Raw genomic sequence first — 25,528 nt, forward strand, 5'->3', positions numbered from 1 at the left:
GCACGGCCGTGGGTCACAGGGGGAGACCCAGGCGGCTGCCCCCAGCCCCGCGTGAGTCCTGCAGGAGGTCACAGCCCCTTTCAGGACAGGATCTGTGGTCCCCTGTCACGCGTCACACGTCCCTGGACTTGTCCCTACCGGCCCGGCCGATGGGGGTGATCGAGCCCCAGGGGAACCGCACGGCTGGTGGGCATCGGAACGGGGAACCCGGCCCCCGCGGCGCTGTCGCCGAGAAACCGGAGGCGCCTCCGCCTCCCGCGTGTCTGCTGCGTCCCGACGAGGCCCGCCCGGCCGGCAGCTCAGGGGTCGGGATGACCCACGGCCGTGAACCGGCTGCAAGGCTGGCCCTGGGCTCCTGCCATCTGCGTGCGGTGACAGCCGGGAGCTCTGCAGGGGCGTGAGCGCCTCAGAGGGCCCGGGGAAGCTGCAAAGCGACGGTCCCTGGGAAGCGGCCTCTACCAGAGGCTCGTCCACCTGATCTGTGCCGATGCCGGGTCCCGGGTCTCACCCCTCCTGCCGCGAGGCGGTGCTGGCGCGGCGGCGTCTCCCCCTTTACTAGACCGCCGACCGCCCCCCGCCCCCCGCCCCCCGCCCCCCGCGGTTAGGGGACAAGGGCCAGCGGTGCTGTGCCGGTCGCGGCCACCAGGGGGCGCCCTGCCTCCCCGGTGCCCGCGCTGGGGAGCCCTCGCCGGGCAGCACCCGGCCCTGCTCTGCCCACCAAGGCCAAGGTTGTCTCCCCTGCCCGTTACACCTGCACCAGATCTTCTGGAAACGCACCTGCGTGTGAGCTGACTGGCAACAGCACTTTCACTTTCTTAGAAGGTCCCCGAAAGCTCCCCTCGCTCGGGGCTGAGGCACCGCAGCCCCGGGGAGCCGGCCCGACAGCACCGGGGGCCCAGGGTGCGGCCCCGCCCCCGCGGGCCCTTGGCACAGCCGCGAAACGTCCGGGGTCCGGGTCCCACGTGCGGGTTTCCCTGTGGGTGAAAGGGCGCCGGGTCCACAGGACCGCAGCACACGTCCTCCGTCGGGAAGAAGAGACGTGCACAGAGCACACGCTGACCATCACGACACACACGTCCCCCTGGAGACGGAGCCCACAGGTCTGGGCCGCACACTCTGAAACCGTCCCCGGGGCCAGGTCCCCGGCACCACAGCCCCATCAGGCACACGTGACGCACCGTCACGCCCCAGCTTCAAGGGGAGACGTGTTTCTTGCCCTCGGATCTGCGCACGGCCTTGGAGTCTGTGTGCGAGCTTGGAGACCAGGGTCTGGAGACGCTCCACTCCACCAGGGTGAGAACCCCGTGAAAAGGAGAGACACAGGTGCTGGTCCCACCTGAGGGCAGGTGAGCGCGCTGGGGCGCGGGGGGCCCGCACCCTGCCGGCCGCGGGCTGACGTCACTCTCTCTGCAGGTGACACCCATCCCCCCAAACATTCACCGCGGAGCCACTCACTGCTCTCGGGGCCTGTGCGCAGGGCAGACGCAGACCAGCGCTGAGCCGCCGGGACCGTGGACGCTGCAGGTGAGCCCGTGGACCGGGCCCCACAGAGGGCTTCCCGGGGGAGGCGGAGCCACCTGGGCCAAGGGGGTGAACGCAAAGGCCCCGAGGCCGGGAGGCCTGAGGACCAGCAGCACCTGCGAGGGTGGCGACCCGGGACGGGCAGGTCCGCGAGGGCCCGGGGTCGGCCTGCTCGCCCAGGAGAAGGCTCACCTCTGAGCTGGCTGCCTACCCGGCCAGACAGAAAGTGACCTCTGACCTCTCCACACCCGAGAGTGACCTGAAACCTGAGACTCCCCCGCCGGCGGGGAAGGGTCACCCCCATGAACCGTTGCAGGTGGGCCGCGGGAGACCCCACACAGCGCTCCCGTGGCCCCCCGTCCAGCCGGCGCCACGCACAGGACACCGAGTCCAGGGCCACCCGCGGCGGTGGGGCCGTGACCGTAGCTACGGAGACGGCTCGCGGCAGCTTCTAACCTCAGGACTTTGGGCCGTACGTCCCTACACGGGGACGGGAGGGGCGGGACAGAGAAACGAAGGGGCAGCGAGGAGGCCACGGGGGCTCCAGACCCCCCAGCGCCCGCCCGCCCGCGCAGACGCCTGCGCGTCCTCTGACTCTACCCCCCGACGGCTCAGGGAAGAGGAGCGGGCGGCCAGCGGGTTCGGGCAGGGCTGTAACACGCACCTGGACGGAAACCTCAGCCCAGGGCAGGGGCCCCGCTCCCGGCTCACGGGTGTAGGAGCGGGAACACTGACGCGGGCCCCTCCCCGGGCAGCACCCACACGGACCTCGCTGGGCCGTGAGCGCCACAGCTCGGCCCGGACAGGCCTGGGACCGTGGGCAGTGCGGGGGCGGGAGGAGACGGCCACAGGGGACGGGGGGCACAGGGGGCCACGGGCGGGGCGGGGCCACGGCGGGGAGCTGGGGCGCTGGCCGGGAGCCTGCCCTCCGGAGGACCCGCGAGACGGCCGGGGGGGCCCGAGGTCAGCTGCCAACAGCTGCTGTCTTCCTGTGAAGTCACTGGGCTCCCCGGAACGAGCGCCCCGTGGAGCCGCCCTTCCTCTTGCTGGCCCGGCCCCGGCGGCCCCCCACCCGGGCCACGTGGCTTTTCTGAGTCCCGCTGCGGGGTGCGCCGAGATCTGGACCCACCGTCCCAGGTGCCCGCTCCACGGACACCCCCTGCTGCCCCTCCACGCGGGCAGCTCCCGCCCTCCCACCCTCTCCAGACCCTAGAACCGACTCAGACAACGTCCTCTGAGGTCCAGGGGCCTCGTCCACGGAACGGGCGCAACACCTGCCTTCCTAACTTCAAGGCAGATGACAAACGGAGAGACTCTGCAGAATCGCAGGCCCCCAGGAATCTCCTCAAGGGGGCACGGCCGGCCCGCGGGGCCCTCAAGAAAGGCTACTCACTGCCAGGACACTGGTTGAACCCTGCGGCTCGGCGCGGCCGCCCAGAGCCCCGCCCAGCGCGTCGGGTGCAGGGAAGGACGGAGACGGTGACTGCAGACCCCCCACCATGGGCACGGCCCAGCTCTCTCACCACCCGCGTCCGTCAGGAGGGCCCCCAGCTAAGCACCCCCACCCCGCCCCCAGCACTGATCGGCTGTGATGGGCAGAGGCTGACTGGCAGCTTCTGTGGGACGGGTCGCTGCTCGGTCTGTGTCCCAGGTTAGACTAATTCGCCGAGCTGTGACCCACCTCCCGAACCCCGACGGAGGGAGAGCGCTGACGGCACACGCGGGCCAAGCCTGGCGCTGTGGGCCGTGCCCTCTGCCCACGTCCCTCTCTCGGGCACCGCATAAAGGAGCAGCGTCACCCGCCAGGCCGTCCCCGTGTCCCAGCAGGGAGCCGCCTGTCTGCCGCCGCGGGAGGCCACATCCTCACCACTTCCGAGGGGGCGACACCCAGGCAGCACGGCATCTGCCCCCCCGCCCCCGCCCTTCGGCTCCTGGGTGCCGTGCCGCCGGACGTGGCCGTGGGCTCGGAGGAGGTCTCCCCACCTTTCCGGAGAACGGATCCGGTTCTGCTTGTCACGAAAGAGTCACCCGTCCACACGCACCTGGGGATGCTGGTGAGATACGTCATGACGCTCTGGAACTCCTTGTCCGGGACGTCGCTGAAGGCCGGGTAGTCAGGGAAGGTGATGACGGGGCTGCCGTCCTGCCCCCGTCCACCTGGGGAGAGACGAGAGCGGCACTTAGCCCAGGGCGGGGCTCCCAGGTCTCAGCAGGACACGCATGTTCCAGAATGAAACTCACTTTCCGCGTTTTGCTTTGTTTTGTTTTCATGTGGACCATGTTGAGAGTCTTTACTGAACCTGTTACCATAACGCTTCCGTTTTGGTTTTGGCTTTTTGGCCGCAGGCATGTGGGACCTTAGCTCCCTGACCTCGGATCGAACCCGCACCCCTTGCACTGGAAGGCGAAGTCTTACGCGCTGGACCAGGGACACCCCTCCCACGTCTTCTGTCGCGAGAGCAGGGAGGGGCGTGCGGCTGAGGGAAACCCCTGCAGTGAAGCGATGAGCTGAAGCGAGCGCCGCTCTCCCGCCGCTGCGGGCAGCACGCTTCCTCCGCACCCACTTCCGGGCGCGTCTGTGTCGCTGAGACCGTGCTGAACCGGTCACCACGGGAGCTACAGCGCAGCGCGCTCAAGGCAAGGAGGCGAACTGCTGCTGCAGGAAGACAGCTCCGCGGCGGAAACGACGCGGTGAACGTGCGCCGCCGGCTGCGGACAGCCTGACGCAGGCCGGCACCGGGCGCCCCGACCCTGCTCACCCCTGAAGACCTCACCCTGTCCACACCGGGACGCTCTGGCGTCCACTGGCGACGTCTGGGCCGTTCTGGTCGTCCCTCTGGGGGGGGAGGGGAGCCGCGCGGCCCCCAGGGTCAGCGGTGCTGGGCTGAGGAGCTGGCCGCCCGGCCTTCCCACACGGACGCCCCGGCACCAGGCGACAGCAGTTTGGTCCCGGGCGGGCAGCGGGCGCTGGGATAACTGGCCAGTGTGCTTGCGTTGCGAGGCAGGCAGCCTGCACGTCCTGGCAGGCGGGAGAGGGATGGAGGGGAGGAGGGCCAGCCCTGTCGCCGGGCTCTGCTTGGCCAAGAGCCAAGAGTGTCCACAGAAACCCAGGACAGGTCAGCCGTGTTCCAGACCCTTGCTCTCAAGACGCCGTGCTTTCTAACAAACCCACGGACGTGGTGACGTGAGCCAGCCCCACCTGTCAGTGCAGGGTCTGCAGGTCAGGGCTGCGGTGGGCTCAGCGGTTCTCGGCGCGGGGCCTCGCCGGCTCAGATCGAGGTGCGGGCCCGGCCCAGGGTCTCACCTGCGCCTGGGGTCACCTCCCAGCCTCCGCTGGGCGTTGGCAGAATCCGCCCCCCCCGCAGCGGCGCCCGTCCCTCCCGCGCCCCCCGCACCCGGGCCGGCAGTGGGGGTCTCGGTCGCGTCCGCTCCCTCGTCCTCGGCCGCCGTGTGCGGGGACCTGGGGCCCCCGAGGCCCAGCGGTCAGCCGGGCCCCCGACCACGGCCCTGCAGCCACGGAGCTGGGGCCGTGGTTCCTTCCGAAAGCCCCTCCCTGAGCGCCCGCGGCCCCTGAGTAGCGAGCGGGGTGTCTGGGGGTTGGGGCTGTCCTGGGGTCTCCCCCTCCCGAGGACCGCGGGTGACAACCTGGCGGGAGGTTGAGGCCACGACCCCACCCCGTCGGGGACTCTCGCGTCTCGGGAGGACACCGCGCTCTCTCTCCCGCCTCTGTGAGCCGGGCGCCCCCCGCAGCGGCGGCCCCGCCGGGAAGGGCAGGACGCCGTCTCCGCTGAAACCTCAGAGGCTCCGTTATCCTGCTCACAGGGTCCATGTGCGGGGGGCAGATGCGCCAGAGCCGCGGGGCCGGCCTGGGGGCAGCTCCCGCACCAGGGCTCGAGCGGGACCCTGACCTGCTGGCTGGGGGAAAGGGCCGTGGGCAGGGGGCCTTTGTCCTCGGGGGCCCCTGGCTGGCCGCACAGGGAGCCCTGGCGGGCAGGCTCCTGCAGTGGTCACAGCCTTTGCAGCCACAGGCGCCAGCACTGCCCAGCAACTGGGGGCGCGCACGGCGGCCGGACAGGGACACAGCGCGTTCCCGCAGGGCGGGGGCCGAACCTGGACCCGGGGGCGGGCAGCAGGTGGATGGATGGGGCCGGGGACTGAAGCGACCCCAGCGCAGGCTCGCGGGGCAGTGCCAGCCCCGTGCCCGTGTCAGTGGCACCCCAGGGGCTTCTCCCAGAAGACGGAGCCACAGAAGCAGGCCCCAGGCCCTGGCTGCTGCAAGGGGGCACCTGTGCCACGCCTGTGCCTCCTCCCGTCCCAGGAAAGCTCTGGAACGCGGGAGACTGCGGCCAGGAGCACTCGGCTGCGTCCCCCGGGGACCCCGGGGACCTCTGGCCGGCGCCTGCCAGCTCTGCGCTGCCCCCGTCATGGGCTTCACAGCAAGAGGGGGTGGGCTGCACCCACGGACTGGCCCCAGCCCCCACCACGCGGGCACGGAGGACAGGAGGCTGGCTGCCTGGCCGAGCAGATCCCCCGCCCTCCGCCCTGGCCACCACACTCACCAGACAGGTAAGCGAACCGCTTCTGCAGCTGGTCCTGGATGTCGGCAGCACAGAGCGGGCTGATGTCGTGGTGCATGATTTCATCTGTGGGGAGAGCAGAGCAGACGGACACACGCGGTCACTCGGAGGAAACCGCCCCCCGCGCGACGTCTGGGTCAGCCCCGCCGCAGACACCCGAGGGTCCAGCGGTCACGGGCCTGGATAAAGGGATTTCAGTTTCCAGTACAGAAATCTTTCTTTCTCGGAACGTAAAAAGCTGTGTGCTGAGTGATTCATTGATATTAAGCGTGGTGTGTCTCATAGGCGCAGGGCGAGACAGAGACACAGAGAGGGACAAGGAGGGACAGAGGGGGACAGGGAGGGACAGGGCAGGACAGAGGGGGACAGGGCGGGACAGAGGGGGACAGGGCGGGACAGAGGGGGACAGAGGGGGATGGGGAGGGACAGAGGGACAGGGCAGGACAGAGGGGGACAGAGGGGGACGGGGAGGGATAGGGAGGCCCGGGGAGGCCCGGGGGAGTGAGGCAGGGCCGGGAGCCGGAGGACCGGCTCGGAGGCAAGTGCTCAGCAAGCTGACCGCTCTGGTCTGCGCGCCCGCCTGCGTCCTGGAAGTGGCCGGGCCGCCCCTGGAGTCCCGGCCCGCTGTCTACCCAACAACCCGCTGGTCAGAGCGAAAACACGGCCACCGCAGCGGGTCCAGACACACGCCTGGGGCCGCACCGCTGCCTGACACTGGCCTGAGCGGGGCGCTGAGCCCAGGCCTGAGCTGGACGCTGTCGGCCGCAAGTCCTGGATCAGCGCCCGGGCGACCCAGGCTCAGTCTGGAGACAGCGACCAGGGGCAAAGGTGTAGCAAGACTCTGCAGGACCCAGACGCGGACGGGGTGTGTGGGGAGCTGGGGCGCCGGCAGGGGGCCACGGAGCCAGGGGGCTGAGGGCTGCGTCTCTAGTTGCTGCTGGTACCACGCGAGTGACAGCGCATGCCTTGGATGTTGACAGCATCCCTGCACAGACTCACGACTCACGCTGGCCACGTGTGCACAGCTTAAAGGTCAGCTCTTCCGCCCAGATGAAGACCCGGACCCCCACGGCCTGGAGACGCGGTCACGGAGACCTTCGACCCTGAGCGCTCGGGGGGCAGCAGGACGCCCTCCCCGCAGAGGAGCCCCCGTGCTGCCCCCCGGGGCCTGCAGGAAGGGAGCGAGAGCAGGTGGCACGGGTGAGCGTGCAGGCGGGTCCCCAGGTCCTGGCGTCATTCGTGGCACTGCCAACCCCATGGCTGGCTGCCCTGCGACCGCCCGGTGCTGACAAGGAGGTGCCGGGGGCCGTGTCCCCGGGCCGTCCGGCCAGACGGAGAGGCAGCACGTTCGGGGTCAGGGACTGGATGGCGGTTCAGCTCAAAAACCTCAGGCGCCGAGGCCTCCGCTGGCTCCACGGCACTCAGGCGATGCCACCTCCCGGTGCCGGGGAACGTCCCTGGCAGGGAAATGTCTCAGTGGCGACTTTCTTTTGTGGAAGAAAAACAGGGCTGTCAACAATCGCTCCAGGAGAACCTTAAACGTTCCTAACTCCAGATGAGGGGGTCGATGGCCGTCACACCTCATTCGTCCGGAACACGCGTCGGGGCGACGGACACGCAGCTGCACGGAGGCTGGGAGGCCGGATCTTACGCTGACCATGCTGTCTGTAGAGCACGGACACCGGTCTCCAGGAACCTGGCCTCTGCCCGCCCGGGACCAGCGCGTCCCTGAGACAGACCCTGGGGGGCGGGGGGAGGTGGCCCTCAAGCTTGGAGAGGAGACCCAGGGCCACGGGAAACGGCACAGACGCTGAGACCACTGTGGACGCTGGGCCGGGAGGTTCCCCAGGCCTCGCAGGACGGCCCTCAGCCTTCAGACTCCCCCCACCCAGGACCACGTCCAGACTCCGACAGGCACTTCCGCAGGTTCTCAGACCCAATTCCGAACGGCAGGGCCTTTAAGGCGGCCCCTCCTCCGACAAGCATGCTCCCTCCTTCCCGAGCTCACTGTGGACACCACGGCCGTCTGCTGTGTCCAGATCCCCCGGACGGCAGGTGGCGCCCCACACACTCGGGACAGACATGACACGACTGACCACCTCTGCCCTTTCTCAAGGGCTGGACCACTGTCCGTGTTAACGTGGTTCCATGGAGGGACACCCATGGGCCCTCCTCACCCACCGCCTCTCCAGGTGCCGGCCAGCCCCACATGCGCGAGCTCCCCCCCGGTGTGCCGAGGTTCTGGCAGCCCCAGGGCCTTTGCACAGGCTGCCTGCTCTGCGATGCTTTTCCCATCTGTTTCCTGGTCCAGTCTTACTCAAGATGTCTTACTGAGATGTCGCCTCTTCACGGAGGCCTTTCTCCACCCCCTAGCCTGGCAGGGGCCTCACAGCATCCCACGGCCCCCACAGAGGGCACACCCCCCCGCAGCTGTCCCACCGCCAGGGCAGGAGCCCAAAGAACTCTTGCTGAAGAAGCAGACGATGACTCCCCAGGGCTTCATTCAGAATCCAGCTAATTCGGCAAAGCTTGTTCTGCCTTGCACGCAGGCTGGTTCCAGAATTTCTGCCTGTCTCAGGCCCTGGGTGCAGAGCTGACTCCAGCAGCCACGCCCTGGGACCCACCACGCGTGGATTTTCTGGGGCAGAACTCGTCTAATATTGTGCCTTAGAGCAAATGCCCCAGTTTAGGTTTAAAAGTGGGGCTCCTCCACACACAAGGTCCACTCAGACAGACAGACAGCAGGACGCACGTGCCGAGGGGGACCGCGCACGGTTTCCGGCCGCCGCCGCGGCACACGCGCCTGTGTGTCACGCGACCCCCCCACGGACAGCGGGCGCTGGGCTGCCCGGCCCTTGTTTCTCTCTCTTCTCGCTCGGGGGCCGGGCCTCGTCCACGCTCTTCCGTCTCGCGCTGGGGCAGCAGGCGGTGGCCGGGTGAGAAGGACGTGGAGGTGCCTGGCCTGGCCCGTCTGACGTCTGGGACGGGACGTGGGGTCATCCTGCCCGCCAGCTCGGGGTCGGGGTCGGGGTCGGGGTCGGGGGAGGTTTGGCTTCTGCACAGACCGGCTCTGTGAGCACACAATGCCTCACAGATAACCGCAGACTCCAACCGTCCTGTCTCCCAGACGTAAATGGAGACTCCAGGCAATCACCCGTCCCACAGCCACGCTGAGGGGGAGGGGTGCGGGGAGAGGGGACAGCGCTTCCCTTCCACCCCCCGCAGGACGGGGGCTGGGGGCCGGGCGCGGGGGCCACGGCTGACCTGCCCCCCTGACACCCGTCTCAGAGCCCGTCCGCAAAGGCCGCTCTGTCTGGAGCACCGCAGGGGACAGAACTCCGGTCCCCGGGCAGCGGGAACGACTCCTCGCTGAGCTCGCGGTGTCTCAGCCGTCTGGGGACTCAGCTCGGTTCTACACGAGGACAAAGGGGAAGAAAACCCCAACCGCCGGACTCTGTCCACAGAGGCGTCCCCCGCGTCCTGCCTGGTCTGGGCGGCCATCGGAGAGCTTGGCGGGGGCGGGCGGGCACCACGCTTTTATCTTTACGCCGTTTCATCTCCACACAATCAAACTCCGGGAGCAAACTTCCTTCCTCTGGCAAACGGGCGGGCAGACCTGCTTGCTTTCAGGAGGAGGATCTCGTACCACAGAGCGGGCAGCCTCGGCCCGCCCCGTCCACGGGAAGGGTCCCTGAGCCGCACTGTCCCTGCCCGCGCCGCCGGGGGCGGGGAGCCCTGCACGCAGCGCGGGGGGACCCTGGGAATCCGCGCCCAGCAGGGGGATGGGCGCAGCGGGCGGGCCCTGGAAAGTGGCATCTGGAGGGGGGTGGTCTGGGTCAAAGGAGCCCACAGCACGTGCAGGAGCCTGGCGTCCGGGCTCGGAGGCTGGTCCCTGCCTCGCTGGGGACCTCGGACCTCGCTGCAGGGAGACAGGAGCCCGCGAAGGGCTCCTACGGAGGGGTCGGCAGCTGGCGAGAGGCCCTGGCCCGCAAAGTCCACGACGTCCATCGCCCGCTAATTCTCTTCCTTGTTTATATCTGGCTGAACGTCCACACCCAAGGCTTTTGTTTATCTTCTATCAAAATACACCCGTGATACCCTTTCAGAGTCCAGGAAGGAGAGTCCGTGGGGTGATTTCACCAGCTCACTTGGGTGGGATTCCTAGTCCACCAAGACCCCACCCGGCAATCTCCAAACCAGAGCAGAGCGTGTGCAGGGGGATGGCCGCCGAGAAGTGGCTCCAAGCTGGGGGAGGAGGACACCTGGGGCTCTGAACAGGCTCCGTTCCGGCCCGGGGTCGGGGGGGACCCGTCAGCTCCCCCGAGTCCCTGGTTGGCGGGAGAGCGTCTCCATGGCGACCTGTAATCTGGGATTCAGCCGATCCGGATGTGGGAGCTCTACACCCACGTGGGCTGAACCCTCTCTCACAGCCCGTCCTGTGTATTTTAACGAGTTGTTTGTTCCTGGGCCGGGCACAGACACTTCACGTCACGTACGACGCACGGTTCACTCAGTTCACCAGTATTCTCCCTGATGTCCCGATCTCAGAATATGAATCCTTACGCATTTTGAAACAAAAGGCCCCGCACGAAAAGACACGCGGCAGAACTCGTCCTCAGGGACGCCCCGTCCACGGCAGAGGGGTCGCCTCCCAGGCACGCCCGGCAGAGCTCAGGGAGCGGCTGAGACCCAGCTGGTGCCGCGGGGAGCTCTCCCGCGTGGGTGCCGGGGACGAACCCTGAGCAGAGCTGCGGGAGGCCCCGGGGGACGGCAGGGGGCACCATCCGTGCAGACGGGGCCCAGGGGCCTCCTGCCGTCCAGCCTCCTGACCTGCATCTTCCGAGGCCGCGGCCTACCCAGCGGTGTGTGGTGTGTCTGCAGCTCAGGCTGCGGGGTAATGACCTGCCCGGGGCCTGGGCCAGGCTCACGTGCACGCGACACAGGGACTCCCCGCCCCGCCCCACTCCGCCGGCCCTCTGGGTGGATCTCAGACAGGCACAGGCTTCTCAAGGCCGCCCGTCCGGGGCTGGTGCTGACCAGACCCTCCTTCCGTGTGCTGGACAGCAGACCAGAGGCCTCGGGCTCCCCTGGGGACACCAGGGGACGTGTCTCCATCCGCCCCTTCGCCAACACCCATTTTGTGAAGGTTTCTGACGTCAGAGAGGACCACTGGCAGCAGCTTCGGCCAGGTGGGCCCTGGGGTCCTCCCTCCACACCCACACCAGGGGCCCTGGGTACGGAGCTTGTAGGCACACGTCACGCCCCGGCTTGTGGACGTTCACCCTGAACACCTGGCCCTTCCTGAGCTAGAAACAACTTCTTAAAAAGCAGCTTTTGGAATCCTGGCCCGTAGGACATCAACTGCGTCACCGCTGCCCAGGTCCTGGGTGACGCGGGATGGGGCAGACAGCCAGCGTAGATGTTGCACCGCCCTGCCGACGGCAGACGACCGAGCCCCCGCGAGCCTCAGAATCCTCCCTGACACGGGTCTAGGCAGCTCGCCACGCGCGCGGGGCCCCGCCCTGCCCTGCGTCCCAGGCGAGCAGCACCTGCAGCGCCCGGCCCCCGCGCCGGCACGGAGCGCTCCCCAGGGGCTCCCCTCGCACCGCACGGGGCCGGGCCTCCCTCCCAGGACGCCCCTGCTCCGCGCCTTCACAGTCAGGCAGAGAGCGGCTCCCCAGTCGGGCAAACTCGGGAAGCAGCACAGAAAGCCTCTCGTCTTGGAGGCTCCGAGACTACCCCCCAAACGTAACTGGTCTCAGATTCTGGGGTGTGAGGGGAGAAGGGGGTGCACGGCACCTCCTCACTCCTGCAGATTTCACGTTGTCGAAACACACGTAGGGAAACGCCACCCTCGCTGGTCATTATGAAAACAAAGAAAAAGTCTTAGGTGAAATTCCCACACAAGTACCCACTAAGCCAATGACAGATGAAAGGAAAAACAAAAACAAAACATCCAGGCCTCCATAAAGAAAGCAAGTGTGTCTCGAACATCTCAGTATGACCAGTGGGCATAAAAGAAAGTATACGAGAAAAGTAAGAGTTTCTTCACCTGGTAAGCTGTCTGCACAACTGAATTACTTTTACACGGGTTCACACAGAAAATATTTAATCTGTAGTAGAAACAGCAGCTGCAATACAACTATCATTAAGTACCTTTGATGTATTACTGCATTTAATTGTCACAACAAACCAAGACACGGGAACACAATTATCCCCTTTTTTGAATGGGCAAACTAGGCACAGAGAGGCTGAGTGACTTGCCTGAGGCCACACAGCAGCGACAGGTGACTACAGGTGCAGCAGAGCAAAGAAGGGAGGGCTAGGATGCCCTCAGGCTGAGGTGGCACCAAGGCGGGTGACTCTGGGGGTGGCGTCCGCAAGTGGAGACGCTGGGGGCGCATCTCTCACACGGCAGGAGGCTCAGCCCCGCAGAGCCCCTGAGAAGAGCTCTGAGGAGCTGCCACGCGGGGGAGCCAGGCCCCGCCCGGGCTCAGAGGGGTTACAGCAAACCGCAGAGCCTCACCTGCACGCGACCCGGGCAGTCCCCGACCCTGCGTCAAGGGTCCAACCACCAGCACCTCGCTGGGCGCTTTACACCATCCCGGGAGTCTGACTCACCTCTTCCTCAGCGTCCACGGAGAATCCTGACCCGAGATCTTATAAGAACTGAAGCTACGGGCAGAGAAAAGAGTGACCTTGCCCCCGCTGAGCAGACGGACACGCACCTGCCAGTCACCTGTGAGCGGCGACCGTCCGTCGTCCCCACGGCAGACGCGCCGTCTGCAGAGCTGCTCTGGCGTCTGGGCCGCCTCCCGGTCCAGAGGCTGCCTTCTACTTTGCAGAATCACCCCTGTGTGCGGGGATCCCTGGTCTCCTGGGCAGGAGCTGTGTGACCTCGGGTGTGTTACCTAACCTCTCTGAGCTAGTCTCTTGGTCTGTAAACCAGGATAATCACGGCATCGAGCCCCGGGGAGGCTCGTGCACACGTGCAGCACGGCGTCTGGCACCGGGTGCATGTGTAACTGCCGCTCGTGTGCGAGCCGGCACCCGGCCGCGCTGCGCCTCGGGGAGGTCGGGCCAGGAAGGGCCGCGTCCACGCTCGGCCTCTCCCCGTTTCTTCCAGCTTTGCTGCCGTTACCCAGAGGGGTGATGTGCCCACGGGGAACGGCGGGCTCTGGGCGGTAGCCCCACCCTGGATTTTCCTGCCGCGCCCCCGCCCCAGGCTCAGCTCTGCCTAGGACCCTGCCCCTGGCCTGGCTGTCCTGCGTCCTCAGCTCAGCCGGGCCGCCCCAGCGCCCGACCCACAGCCCCGGTGCCTACCTGTGCACCCCTCATCTGCGTGGAGGCCCACGTGTCTCCAACGCGGGCCGCCTGCCCCCAGAGCTCCCGAGATGAGCGGGGTGTCCCGTCTCCGCTGCCTGACCCTCAGAGGCCTCCGGGCACTCAGAACGTGGCTGATGGGGTAGAGCAGCGGGAGTTTTCATTTTATTCCATTTTAACTGGTTACAGCCGCCTGCGGCCGGGGCCGCAGAGCTGGACGGAAGGTGCAGAAGGAGGCCGGGCCTGCCCTGCCCAGCAAGGAGGACTGAGTATGGGGGCGGTGGAGAGGAAGTGTGGTGTCACTTACTCCTCGGTTCACAGGCCGCGCTTCCCTGGGGCTGCAGAGCTGGGCTCTGGCCGCGTGCTCGGATGCCCAGGTCCACCCTGGGCTCGGGGCGGGCACTGGCGCTGGGCCTGGGAAGCCCGCTCGGACCAAGGGGCTGTTGGCCTGTAGAGACCCCAGAAGGGCCCCCCTGCCGCAGGCGAGGGCCTCCTCTGCGCCTACACCGTGGAGCTCCAGGCGGGGTCTGGCCACCCCGGCGAGGCCCCCGTCACCGGCCTGGCCGGGCTGCGCTGCCGCAAGCCAGCCCTCCTCTCGGGGAGGTGGCTCCTCTGGCTGCAGGCCTCTCCGCTCCCTCCACTCAGGCGTCACCCACGGGAGACAAAGGTTCGGCCGAGGAGCGCCAGGGACCTGTTCGGTGGACATTCCCGGGCCCGGCGTCACGTTTCTGTTTAATTCAGCGGAGGTTCCGCGGCTCCCGTGGCTGTGGGGCAACGTGCACGTGTGTGTGGGTTTGGGAACGCTGGTTCCCTGCGTGGCTGGGAAGCAGGACACAGAGCCCCGCAGACGCCGCGTGAGGCCAGGAAGCCAGCGGGGCACCTGGGGAGGCCGGGGGTCCACGCTGCCGCCCAAAAGAGACAGGCGCGCAGGGGAGCCGTGAAGGGGGGGCGGAGGGTCTGCTGGCCACACTGGGGAAAACGCACATCTTCAGACATGCTCGGCGGCACCAGAGCAGACGTCCGAGGGCGGCGTACCTGGCACCAGGCGTGCGTTCCGGGGCGAACATCGGGGGAGATGGAGGCCACGGGAAGGCTCCGGGAGCCCCCGCCACCCGGCACCCGCGGTGGGGGGCGGCCAGCAGGAGGCCTCGTGGCCACATCGCGGGCGTCTAACCTACCCCGTGTCACTCTGCGCGTGACTCCGAGGGCCCAGCGCAGGCCGGCAGGACGCGGGTGGATCACAGGCCCGGCGGGGAGCAGGGCGGGGGGGAGGGGGGCAGGTGAGCGGGGAGGGAGGACCAGGGCGGCCTGGGGGCCTCGGCTCCTGCGTCGGGCGTGGGGTCTGCACGGAGCCTGAGCGCCAGGTCTCCCGTGGACCTTTTATTATCAACGCCGCCCCGCCCGGGTCCCCCTGCCGCCCAGCACGGGGCACACCCTGCACAGCGTCCAGCTCCCGAGCCCGGCCAGCCCCAGGCAGGTCGTCACGCACAGTGACCCGAGGCCACGAGGACGCAGCGGGCAGAACCGCGCGGGCTCCCCGGCGCCCCCCGAGCCCCTGGGAGCCCACCCCCAACGGCCGAGCTGGAAGGTTCGCCCGCAGCCCAGCGACCGAGTCCCTCGGGCTCCCGCCTCCCCCGAGCAGCACCGCTTGGCGCCCAGTTAGGCGGAAGCTGCCCGGGTGCTGCTTGCGTCTCCCCCCGGCCGGCGGGGCTTCGCCAGGAATCAGGACCCGGTCCGGCCGGGAGAGCCGCCGGGGTCCCAGGCCCAGGACGACCTGGAGCACGGCCGCAGCTGGGCGCTTGCGGGCCCGGCCTCCCCGCGGGCACGCGCGGAGCAGAGGCCGCAGGAGGGGCCCCGAGGGCCTGGGGGGGACGGGCGGCGGGACAGGGAGGACACGGCGCCTCCTGGGGTCCGGTGGCCAACAGCTCGCACACCCTTCAGGTCACACCGACGCCCCTCCGTCTTTGGACGCAGCCACTCTGGGGTCAGTGAGAGCCAGCGCCTCAGAGCAGCGCGGCAGCGAGGCCCCTGCCTCCCCCGGCTTTGGGCTGAGCCTCCCGCGACGCAGACCCCACGCCCGGCCCCCCGAGGTCCGGGACGGCACCTTCTGCGGCGTCAGCAGCCCCGCCCACTTCCAAGTAGCAGGTGTGGCTTACACGTCACACACGCCACACACACACACCACACGCACACTCCACACGCGCACACACACAGACACATCTCACACACGCGCCAGACACACACACACACACACACACACACACACACACACACACACACACACGCGCCCACTGCTGTTTGGAAACAAAGGAGACGTCTAACAGCTTTTTTCTAAAACAAACACTTGTCGCCAGTGATAAAAGAGCGGGCAGAAGGCTGGCGGGGCAGCGCCCGGGGGAATCGCTCCAGATCTGCCCTCGGAAAGCAGCTCACGGGACAGGCCACACAGGAGGCCCGTGCGGCCCCGACAGCCACACCGAGCTCCTCCAGGGACCCCAGGAGCTCCCCAGACCCTCCCTTTGACGGTGGACGCGCACGTGGAATCCCACTTTCTAAGTGTCAGAAGCTCTACAGATCTGACACCAAACAAGGAACTGCATCAACCTTCTCAAAACACCCCCCCCCACCACCAACCAACAGAAACACTCGGGGCGGGGGCGGCTGGGGCTGTGCGCACGAGGGCCCGCGTCGCCCCAGGCCTCACCCCGGCGGCCCCTCCGACGGGGTCACTCCCTGCTCACCAGACGGGGCGGCCCAGAGCAGAGCGGGGCTCGGGCCCTCCACGGACCCCGCCCCACCGGAGCCCCAGACACACACAGAGACAGAGACGGAGAGTGAGAAAGGCTCAGAGAGGGAGAGAGACAGAGAGGGTGACAGACAGACACGCAGACAGACAGGGGGGGGGAGGAGGGGCGATGGAGAGGGAGCTGGGGGCCCGGGTCTGGCGGTGGTGGGCCGTGCGCACCTGGAGACCTCGCTGACTTCACAGGTGACAGGACAGGAGTCGCTGACCCCGGTCTGGCCGCGTGGCTCAGCCCTGCCGTCCGGCTCCGCTGCCCCGGACGTGGGGCCAGGGCCAACGCCCACCCCCCTCCCCCACAGCCTGAGTAGAAGTGAGGAAGGAGGTGCCGCAGCCTGTCTGCAAACAGCAGGCGCTCATGGAAGCCAGCACCCGGGTACGCGGGCAGGTGAGGGCCGCCTCGGAGTGCTCCCCGGCGTCGCCGAGGGAGCGTTCACATCACGCGTGCCGGCAACTCCGGGAGACTGGACACAGGCCTCCCGTGGTAGGAAAACAGCAGGTGGTCCAGAGACGGGGGGAGAAGCCCTCCAAGCCTCAGGCCCCCAAATTCACCAGGGACGCTTACTCAGGAGCCCCTATATCTTAAAAATAAAGTACCTGTTAGAAAAGCACCTAGAATTTTTACGGGAACGTGATAAGAATCAGAGCGCGTGTGTATTTCAGACAACAAAGGGACGGATGGCTGAGATGACCACCCAGGGCCCCACTGAAGGCTCTCCCACGGTGACACCCCGCGGCCACGGGAGGGAAGACCCCAGCAGACGGCAGGGAACGGGCCTGCTCGCTGTGAAATCTCTCAGCTCTAAGCGCGAGAAGCATCCTTTCCGGATCCCAGCCTGGTCCCCGCGGACGCGGACCTCGGGCGTGAATCACACACTCTCAGCCGCGTGCGAGGGCACGTGTCCCGGGCGCAAAGGTGAGTGCCTGAGGGTCCCGACCTGGCCACCGGCCAAACCCCATCCACGGGGAAACTCGCTTACTCCTCCGCCTCACACGGGCTCGCGTTAGGAAACAGACACTGAAGGCTGGGGCGCGGCGGACGCGCGGACACGGACAAAAGAGCCGTGTCACGAATCATCCGCAGCCCTGGGCAGGAGCCCCCCCCGGAAAACCCACTCCTGACCCATGACTTCAAAGCAGGCACCTTCCACCCCTAGAAACCAAGCAGGAGGCCGGGCCCCGTCTTTGTTCTCCTCTCCACGGGCGCCCCCCTCCCCCGCCGGACAGGTGCGGAGCCCGAGCCGCAGACCACCCGGTGTGCCCCTCCCCCCGCCCAAGCTCTGGGGGTCCAGCCCCAGTCCCGCCGCGCGCAGACCCCCGCCCCTGCGCGGCTCTTGGAGCCGAAACAAAGGAGCTTCCCCGCGGAGCGGAGACGCGCCCCGCCTCCCCCGACCGGAGCCGGACAGGCGCTGCCCGCGGACAGGGATGCGGGTGGGGACAGGCGGGAGGAGGGGACGCCCGCGCGCCCACCCAGGAGGCCCCCTTCCACGCCCGCCGCCCCCCGGGCCCCACTCGGGGACCCGTCGCGAGCCCGGCGTGGGCGACGCGCCAGCCCCCCGGGGTCCCCGCCCCCCGCGCCCCCGGGCCCCGCCGCGCACCTGTGCGGGTCTTCAGGAGCCGCCACCGCGCACACAGGTCCCGCGCCAGCAGGGAGAGGAGGCTTAAGGTCATGCTGTCGCCGCCGGCCGCGTCAGGAGGCGGCGACCGGCCGCCCGCGACGCCCGTGCTGGGCGCACAAAGGGAGGCGGCCGGGCTGCATGTTCGGGCCGCCCGCCGGAGCGCGAGCACCCCGGCTCCCCCCCAGCCGGGCCCTGGGGTTTGCCGTCCCCGCGCCCGGAGCCCGCGCCCGCTCGCTCCCTCCGCCTGCGGCCGGATGACTGTGCGGCCCGGGCGGCGGGGCTCCCGCGGCGCCCGCTCCCTCCTGTCGCCCGTCCCGGCCCTCCCTGCGGGCGCCCTGCTCAGCGGCTCCCTAAGCCTGGCGGGCGGGAGAGGAGCCGGGACCAGGCGCACCTGGGGGGTGGCGACAGCGACCCTCCGGGTCCTCAGCGGCCAGACCTCAGAACGCCGCCGCGGGGCGGGGCGAGAACAAGGAAAACGTGACAGGGATGGGGGGGCCGCCGCGGGGTGGCGGGGGTCCCGGGGGAGCTCGTTAAAGCACAGGGCTGGGCTGTGCAGGCGGGGGTGGCGCCCCTGCGGGAGGCCAGGCCGCTCCCCACGGGCCGGATCTCGAGCAGGAAGGAGCCGCGGGGCCGAGCCCAGACCTGCAGAGGACGCCCGCGGACTGCACCAGGACTGCCCGTGGATCTCACGGCCGGTCCTCTCCATCGTGGGAGCGAGGCAGACGCGCCCTCCCCCGGCCTGGGCCCTGGGCCACGAACCCCCGTGGAGGCCGTGGAGCCCAGCAGCGCACACCACGGGGGGACTGGTTACGGAGGCAGCTGACAGGCGTCCTGTCCACACTCCCGTCATGTGTCACGTGGCCCCAGGTCTGACCTGGTCTGTGCTGGAAGGTTCCCAGGTCTTCCTCCCGACAGCTCCTCCGTGGCCTCCCACCGAGGCCGGCACACACGTCCCGTGAGCGCTGCTCTCACACCATCCCCCCAGGCCTGGCACCGCGGACACGCCCGCAGATCACCTGCAGCTCCTGGAGTGGCGGGCGAGGCCCTTCGAGGCCCCGCTGGCCCCGCTCCTCCCCAGGGCAGCCCTCGCCTGCGTCCCTCCTCCCGCAGCCCGCGTCGCGCACCACGGGACGGCCCTCGCCCTGAGCACGGCCTCCACCACCACGCTCGGGGCAGCAGGGCTCTGAGCCCTGGACATGCAGAGACCATGAAGGCCTGAGTGGGGTCCCCGCCCATCCCAGGGGCACCTCGGGCATCGAGCACAGGGGTGGACGCCTTCGCGTGAGGGACCAGCAGCCTGAGAGGTGACCGTTCTGAGGAAGGAGCCTCCAGGTCCGACGCACGTTCACCAGGAGCGCGTGGCACAGGCCTGCGGTGCGTGGGCTCCGTCCCGCCTGCACCCACGGTCGTCCTTTCTTCCCGATTCCGGAGCGACGAAGGCCCCTTCCTGACCGGTACCCCCATGAGCGACGGGTCAAGGTCGAAGGCCCGACCTCCCGGCCACCCAGGGGCGGGTCACACCCCTCACCCAGCTGCTGGGCCAGGGGCTCTGGGCTCACGGGCTCGGCTGTGGGAGCCCTTCTCCAGTCCACGACGCCACCCCTGTTTTCCTGGTCTCCTCTCCAGGCTGTGCTTGCACACGAAAGGTACACACCCCAGCCTGCGGCCGAGCTGCGTGGCCTCCGAGGCCCGAGGCCCGAGGCCCGAGGCCCGGGAAGACGGGTGGGTGGACTCCTGACGCCTGCCCTGTGCTTCTGCAGAACCCCCCGGGAGCCACCGCAGCGCCGTGCGCACAAAACAAGCACACGCTCTCCTTTCAAACAGGTCCCCTCCGGAACCCCGATGCAAAGTTTAAAGAGGGGTCTGTTGGTTTGTAGGTTTTCCCTCTGAAGACACGTGCAGGCAACGTGCGGCAGTGGCCGGCGAGGAGCGGGCTCAAGCGGGGGTGGTCGGCCCCCGGCGCCTGGCGAGGAGGCGGGGGCCGCTCCCCCAGCACTGGCCACAGTCAGGGAGGCATCAGGACGAGCCCCACGCGGTCAGTCAGCTCCCGGTCTCTCCGTCCCCAGAGCCCAGAGGCCCCGGGACCACCCGCACGCCCGCACACGGCCAGCCCCGTTCCCGCGTCACGCGCCTCCGCGTGTCTGCTGCCGCGCCCCCAAGGACTCCCCCCAGGGCCAAGCCCCGCACCCCTGCGCCCGGCGGCACCTGCGGCCGCGCAACGATGCCACGTGCAGCACCGCGATCTCGGGCGGAAGAGGAGGGAGGCGGCGGCTCCCCCCTCGCCCGGGCTCCCTGCAGCCCCTGAAGGCCCCCAGCGTGGCATCCGGGCCACCGGGCCACCTTGCGTGGCTCTGTGGCTCCCCTCGGCCTCGGGCCTCTGCGCCACCCCGTGTGCCCGCCTGTTCTCCACGTGGCCCTTCACCACAGCCTCCACCACCGACTGGGGCCGTCTCTCCCCGGAAGCCCACCAGGGTTTTCTGCTTGGTGTGCTGACGGTTCTAGGACCACAGGTTCAGTCCCTGGTTTTCACGTCCACCCGACGCTGTGCTCTCAAGAGTGGGCTGTGCAGAGTGAGGGTGTGCGGACCTGCTGGGGCCAAAGGGCACGCAGACTTTCCCGCAGTCTCTGGGGACGGCTCAGTGGCTGGCGCCCTGCAGAGCCTCGAGGACAGGCCCTGCATGCGGGGGGGGGGAGGGGGGGCGCAAGGCACACCTGGGGACAGCGGAGCAGGAGCCCAGAGGGGCGCCCGGACGCCCCTGACACGCGGCTCTCAGGCTGGCGGTGCGGCCGTCTGCAGGGCCTCGCGGCATCAGCCCCGCCCGGCTGGTGTCGGTCATTTCTCTGCACAACGGCCACGTGCCTGGCCTCACCCCGTCGCCCCCCCTCGGGTGCCGCAGGCCCGTGAGCTCCCTCAGGACCTGGCCGCGAGCACAGGGCCAGCCGCTGGGCCGGGGGGGTGTCTGCTTAAGATGTACATGCTCTCCCAGGTGTGGGTCTGGTGATGTTGTGGACGTTCAAACCTCTCTGACCTACGGAGGGGGCAATCTGTCTGTCCGCCCAACAGTACCAGTGGCAGGAGAGGCGGCAGGGTCCAGGGAACGCGGCCTGGCGGTCGGACAGGAACTGGAGGCCGCGGGCTGCCAGCCACGGGCCCCCGGAGGATGCAGGCCTCGGGGAGGAGGGGACCGTGAGAGCGTGAGATGGTTTGCGGCCCTGAGAGGAGGGCAGGGGGCAGGGCCTCCGCTGCGAAGGGTGGTCCCGTCCCCCGTGACCCTGCAGAGGCGCCCTCAGCGGGAAGGATGTGCAGGCCGGGCCTCACTGCGCACAGGGCGCGTGTGTCTGGGGTGGCACGGCTCTGGGTCGCCATCTGCATGTTTAGCGCCTGGCAGAGGCGGCAGCGCGCCCCGAGCACACGGTGCACCGGCTGGCCAGCTGCGCCCTGACCTCCCGCCCAGCTGGTCCTGTAAAAGGGGACAGACCCTGGGCATTAATCCTTCCTTGCCTAGAGATGCAGGACGAGCTACCCAAGGACCGTCTCCTCGCGAGCAAAACCACATGGAGAGCGGGGACCAAGCCGCCACCGCTCCAGCTGCCACCCGCAGGTGACCAAGTGGGAGGGGCTGTCCCTGACTCACAGGTGCACCCTGTTTGCCGAGGCCTCCCTCACCATCTGCCCTGCTTCATCGTCATGGCAACCTGAGGCAGGCGTTCCCTGCTCAGCAAAGCCTCGGGCATCAGGGAAGATGGACACAGCGGCGACTCAGTCCTCCCCAGGCCCGCAGGCCCAGCTGGCCCCTGGCTCCCTCCCGTGACTCCTCCCTGTCCTCCGCCTGTGCCCTCACCGTCCCCTCTCGTGTCCTCACCATCCTTCTTCGGCTCCGTGACCCTTACAGCCCGGCTCCTCCCCACCCCCGGCTGCTTCCCCTGGGCTCCGCCGTGGCTCTTGTGTCCTGCAGCCCGGTGCACCTGGCGCTCCGAAGCGGAAAGCATCGTCCCCGCGCCCAAGGTCACCCACGGTCGCAGGGTGAGCAGCAGCCTTCCTGGGGTGACAGGCAGGCCCTGAGGAGCTGGCCGGAGCGGCGGTCCCCTGGGCCGGACGCCGCCTCCTCCCGCCTCCCCGGCTTACTGCACAGCTCCAGTGTGGACGCAGTGAGCCCCGCGAGGGGTGCTGGGGGCCCCCGCCCTCGGGCCACCTGCCACCACGACGTGGGGGACCCGAAGGGAGGGTGGCGGCCACCGGGCAGCGGGCTTGTGGGCAGCTCGTCCCCAGGTGAGCTCTCAGCTCCGCAAGCACCACGGGCCACGCGCCCAGCGAGCAGCCGGCACCCTCCAGTCTCAGACCAGTGGACGCGGGAGACACCCCCCCACCTCGTGCCTGGGTCCCACGCCCCGGCTCGGCGTCTTGTCAGGGTCAGGGTCACGCTCAGGGTCAGGGTCAGGGTGAGGCTCCAGGCAGCTCCCTCCTCTGGGTTCCTCCACCCGCCCCCGAGGCTTTCCAGGGATTTTGGTTTTGTCTGGAGCCTGGAGGACAGTCTCCTGTGGCGGCGGGTGGGGTCTACCCCCCCTCCACGCCCCCCCCACACGGGTCCTCACCGCTGTCCACTCCCTCTGGACCTTCGGGAGGGCTGCTTTTCCTCATCCTCAACCCAGTCGGCCTACGCGCCCCTGGCCCCGCGTTCACAGTGAGCCCAGATGCGCGGACGTGGGCTGGCGGTCCCGTGGCAGATGCACCACGGCTGCCGCGAGGCGGTGCTCCGGTCTCGTGGCCCCTTCGGGGGAGGGAGCGGGCACGGCGCTGCCGTGCAGGAGCCACCGGGCTGACACCAGGCCGACAGCCATCCCTCCGCGCCCTGGGCCTCCCCCGCCCCTGAACCGGCAGCCCAGGCAGCTCGCTGGCTCTGAGCACGCGCACCTGGGAGCCGCGCGTCTGGCGCCGTGAGCACCGAGGCCGGCGGAGACGTGTGCCGGGGTGCGGTTCCGTCCCTGACCCCTGCCGGTGCGGCTCAAGTGCCAAGGGCGCAGGGAGGTCTGACTGCCTCTCGTGGGCAGCCCGGGACGGGGACGTGTGAAATCAGACAACCCACCCATCGCGGCCCCGCTGCGGCAGAGCCAGGCCTCCTCCCCGTCTCTCGGCGTCCCTCCCACCCGACTGCGACCCGACCCCGGTGCCCCACCCCCTCCCGGACAGCACACGCCAGACGCCGGCCGCCCCCCGCCCCGGCTCTGCGCCGCCCCTGCCGCGGTCTCTGCACGTCTAAGGCCTGCGTCCCGGCACCTCGCACACGTGGTCTCCCTCCCCAGTCGCGGCAGGGAGGGGCCTGGCGTTCAGGGATTGCCCGGAGCAGCACCAGAGAGGGCGTGCGGACTGTGTGCCCTCACTTCTGTTCTGGCTTGTGTGACCCAGTCTGCACGGCAACCGTGCACGGGAGGTGCTCGGGGGCGCCCTGAAGTCTTGCACGGCGGGCGCGGGAACCCAGGACTGAAAGACGGACAAAGGCGAGGCCGGTGGAAGCCAGCAGCGCCTGGCCGCGCGGGTGGAAGGCAGCACGGGGGGCTCAGGACCCCCTCCTACGGGCTGCCGAGCGGACGGGCCACCGCAGGGCCGTGGGCCCCCGCCCCCCTCCTGAGCGAAACAGGAAGACTCCCCTGCCCGGCTGGAAACACAGACACCGGAGCTGCAGATACGATCTCCTGCCTTCCGGGCGGGTGGGGCCCGACCGTGTTTATCTGCACGCATCACCCCCCGCCTCCAGGCCGGGAACAATGCTCTGTTTGTTCTGCACAAGCTGCGACCTGGAAAGAAGGACTGGGATCCCTCCTGCTAGATCAACAACGTCATGTCACCAACCAGTAAACGCGGGCGGGTGTGCGGAGCAGACGCAGGGCAGGCAGCAAACACAGCTGGGCCTCAGGCTTATAAAACGCCACCGGATGAGGGCGCGGCGGGCGCCGTCCACGGGACGCCCGTGGGTCCGAGACACCCCGGGGCCCAGCCCGTGGGTGGCAGGCGTCCGGGGCTCGGAGGGCCGCCTGGCTACTGGGCCCCTCCCGCCCCCGGAGGAAAGGTGGCAGCATCCCCCCACACCTGGAAAGCGCAAAGGGCTCCTGCGGTGGGATGTCGGACAGCCACGCGGCCTTCGCTGGGTTGGACCGTGGTGGTCTCGGGAACTCTGGATTCTAAATCCGACCCCTGAGCTGGTCTCAGTTTCCTTAAGGGAGAGGTCAGGACAAGGTGACCCACCCTCTGGGGCTCACGATCCCCTCCATTCACAGGGTGGCAGGTCACGGGGCACAGAGGCAGGCGGCCCTCCCCCGGGGTGTGGCGTGGGGACCAGCCAGAGCCGGTGCGGGTGTGCCTGAAGGGCTGACGGAGTTTCGAGGGGGCGGCGGCTCAGATCCAGGGCAGGAGCTGAGATGTGGAGACATTCCCATCCCGCCCCCCCCAGCCTGTGTTTGTGGGTGGGCGGTGCTGCCAGCCGGGCCCTCGGGAGAACCAAGGGGGGGCCTGTCGGGTCCACCGGCCTCACGTCTGGGGACGTCGGTCCTGAGGTCGGGGAATGACGGAGACGGACGTAGGAGACCCCTCAGGAGGGACGGGCGTGGTGCACTCGACCTGGGAAATCGTGTTGGCTCAGAAGAGACACCTGATTCATCTGGGGGGTGGGGCGTCCCTGCGAGGGACGGGAGATCTTGGGGGAGGAGCACGGGGGCCGGACCCGCGAGAGGACAGGGCGGGCACCTGGGGCCGCGGGAGTGTCCTGGCTGTGCCTCGCACCCGCGGGTGGGGCCCCGAGGGAAGGGGCTGCGGCCTCGACCTCCCGCTGCCTCAGACCCGAGGCCCCACGGCAGCCAGCGGCGGGGGCGTTGTCTCTGCTGCTGCCCACCTGGCTCGGGTGCCCCAGGTGAGCCGGGCAGACCCACGCAGAGGCGCCCACGCTGGGCCTTGGGCTGGGAACCCGCTTCCCTCCTGGGGCCGCGGGCAGACACGCAGGGAAGCAGGCGGCCTCACCACTGCTTCTCCTTCTCGCTCTTTCGTACGGTTTAGATACGTGTTCTTATATGGCAGAACTGCACCCCGCAGGCACTCAGCCTCTCCTGCTCCCCGTATCACGTTGGGAGAAAAAGCAAACAAAGCAGGTAAAGCATCAAAATGCCTCCCACGCCCCGGTCGGCAGCAGCCGCGCCCACAGCAAACAGCCTTCCTGCCGCCAGGGGCTCCCCGCGCCCTGGGAGCCCGCGGGAGCCGCACGGGCACACCTCCCGGGGAGCCTCCCGCCCGGCTCACCCCGCGGCAACCCCTCCAGGCACAGCGGATTCCCAGCAGCGGCCTCCGCGCGCCTCCGCGGCTGCCCGTGGTGGGGTTCAGGTTCAGGCCTGGGCGTGCCCCCCCAAACCTCGACGGCGCCCCTGCCTCGGGCGGAGGTCGCGCCCTCCTCCGGGCCCGGGTCCGATGCGCACCTGCACGGCTGCCGCGCCCCAGCCCACCTGCCCAGGCCTCCTGCCCTTCGGGGCAGAAGCTGAGCTTTCTGAGACTCAGGAAGCAGCCCCTGAGGTCCCAGGAGGTCGAGTTTCACTTCCCCGTGGCTGCTCTGACTCAATTTTACTTCACCAGTTGAGTATTTTTAGCGAAATGTGGGCAGAAGGGCACCCGCTCTGTCCATACTACTGTCACGTGAATGCAGTTCTGA

General features: G+C 68.9%; 1 protein-coding gene across 4 annotated transcripts in view; it reads right to left on the reverse strand.

The window, feature by feature from the left end:
- Positions 1-25,528, reverse strand: part of MCF2L (MCF.2 cell line derived transforming sequence like) — a 67,764-nt gene that overhangs the window by 36,531 nt on the left and 5,705 nt on the right. For all 4 annotated transcript variants that reach the window (XM_057707766.1, XM_057707765.1, XM_057707769.1 and 1 more), the window contains 2 exons: positions 6,081-6,164; positions 3,564-3,678 (listed from right to left, as the gene is read on the reverse strand). In XM_057707766.1, the coding sequence (XP_057563749.1) occupies positions 3,564-3,678; positions 6,081-6,164 (199 nt within the window). Of the gene's footprint in view, positions 1-3,563; positions 3,679-6,080; positions 6,165-25,528 lie in introns of those variants that run through there.

The sequence above is a fragment of the Hippopotamus amphibius genome, chromosome 14, assembly GCF_030028045.1.
Source record: "Hippopotamus amphibius kiboko isolate mHipAmp2 chromosome 14, mHipAmp2.hap2, whole genome shotgun sequence".
NCBI classification, from domain to species: domain Eukaryota; kingdom Metazoa; phylum Chordata; class Mammalia; order Artiodactyla; family Hippopotamidae; genus Hippopotamus; species Hippopotamus amphibius.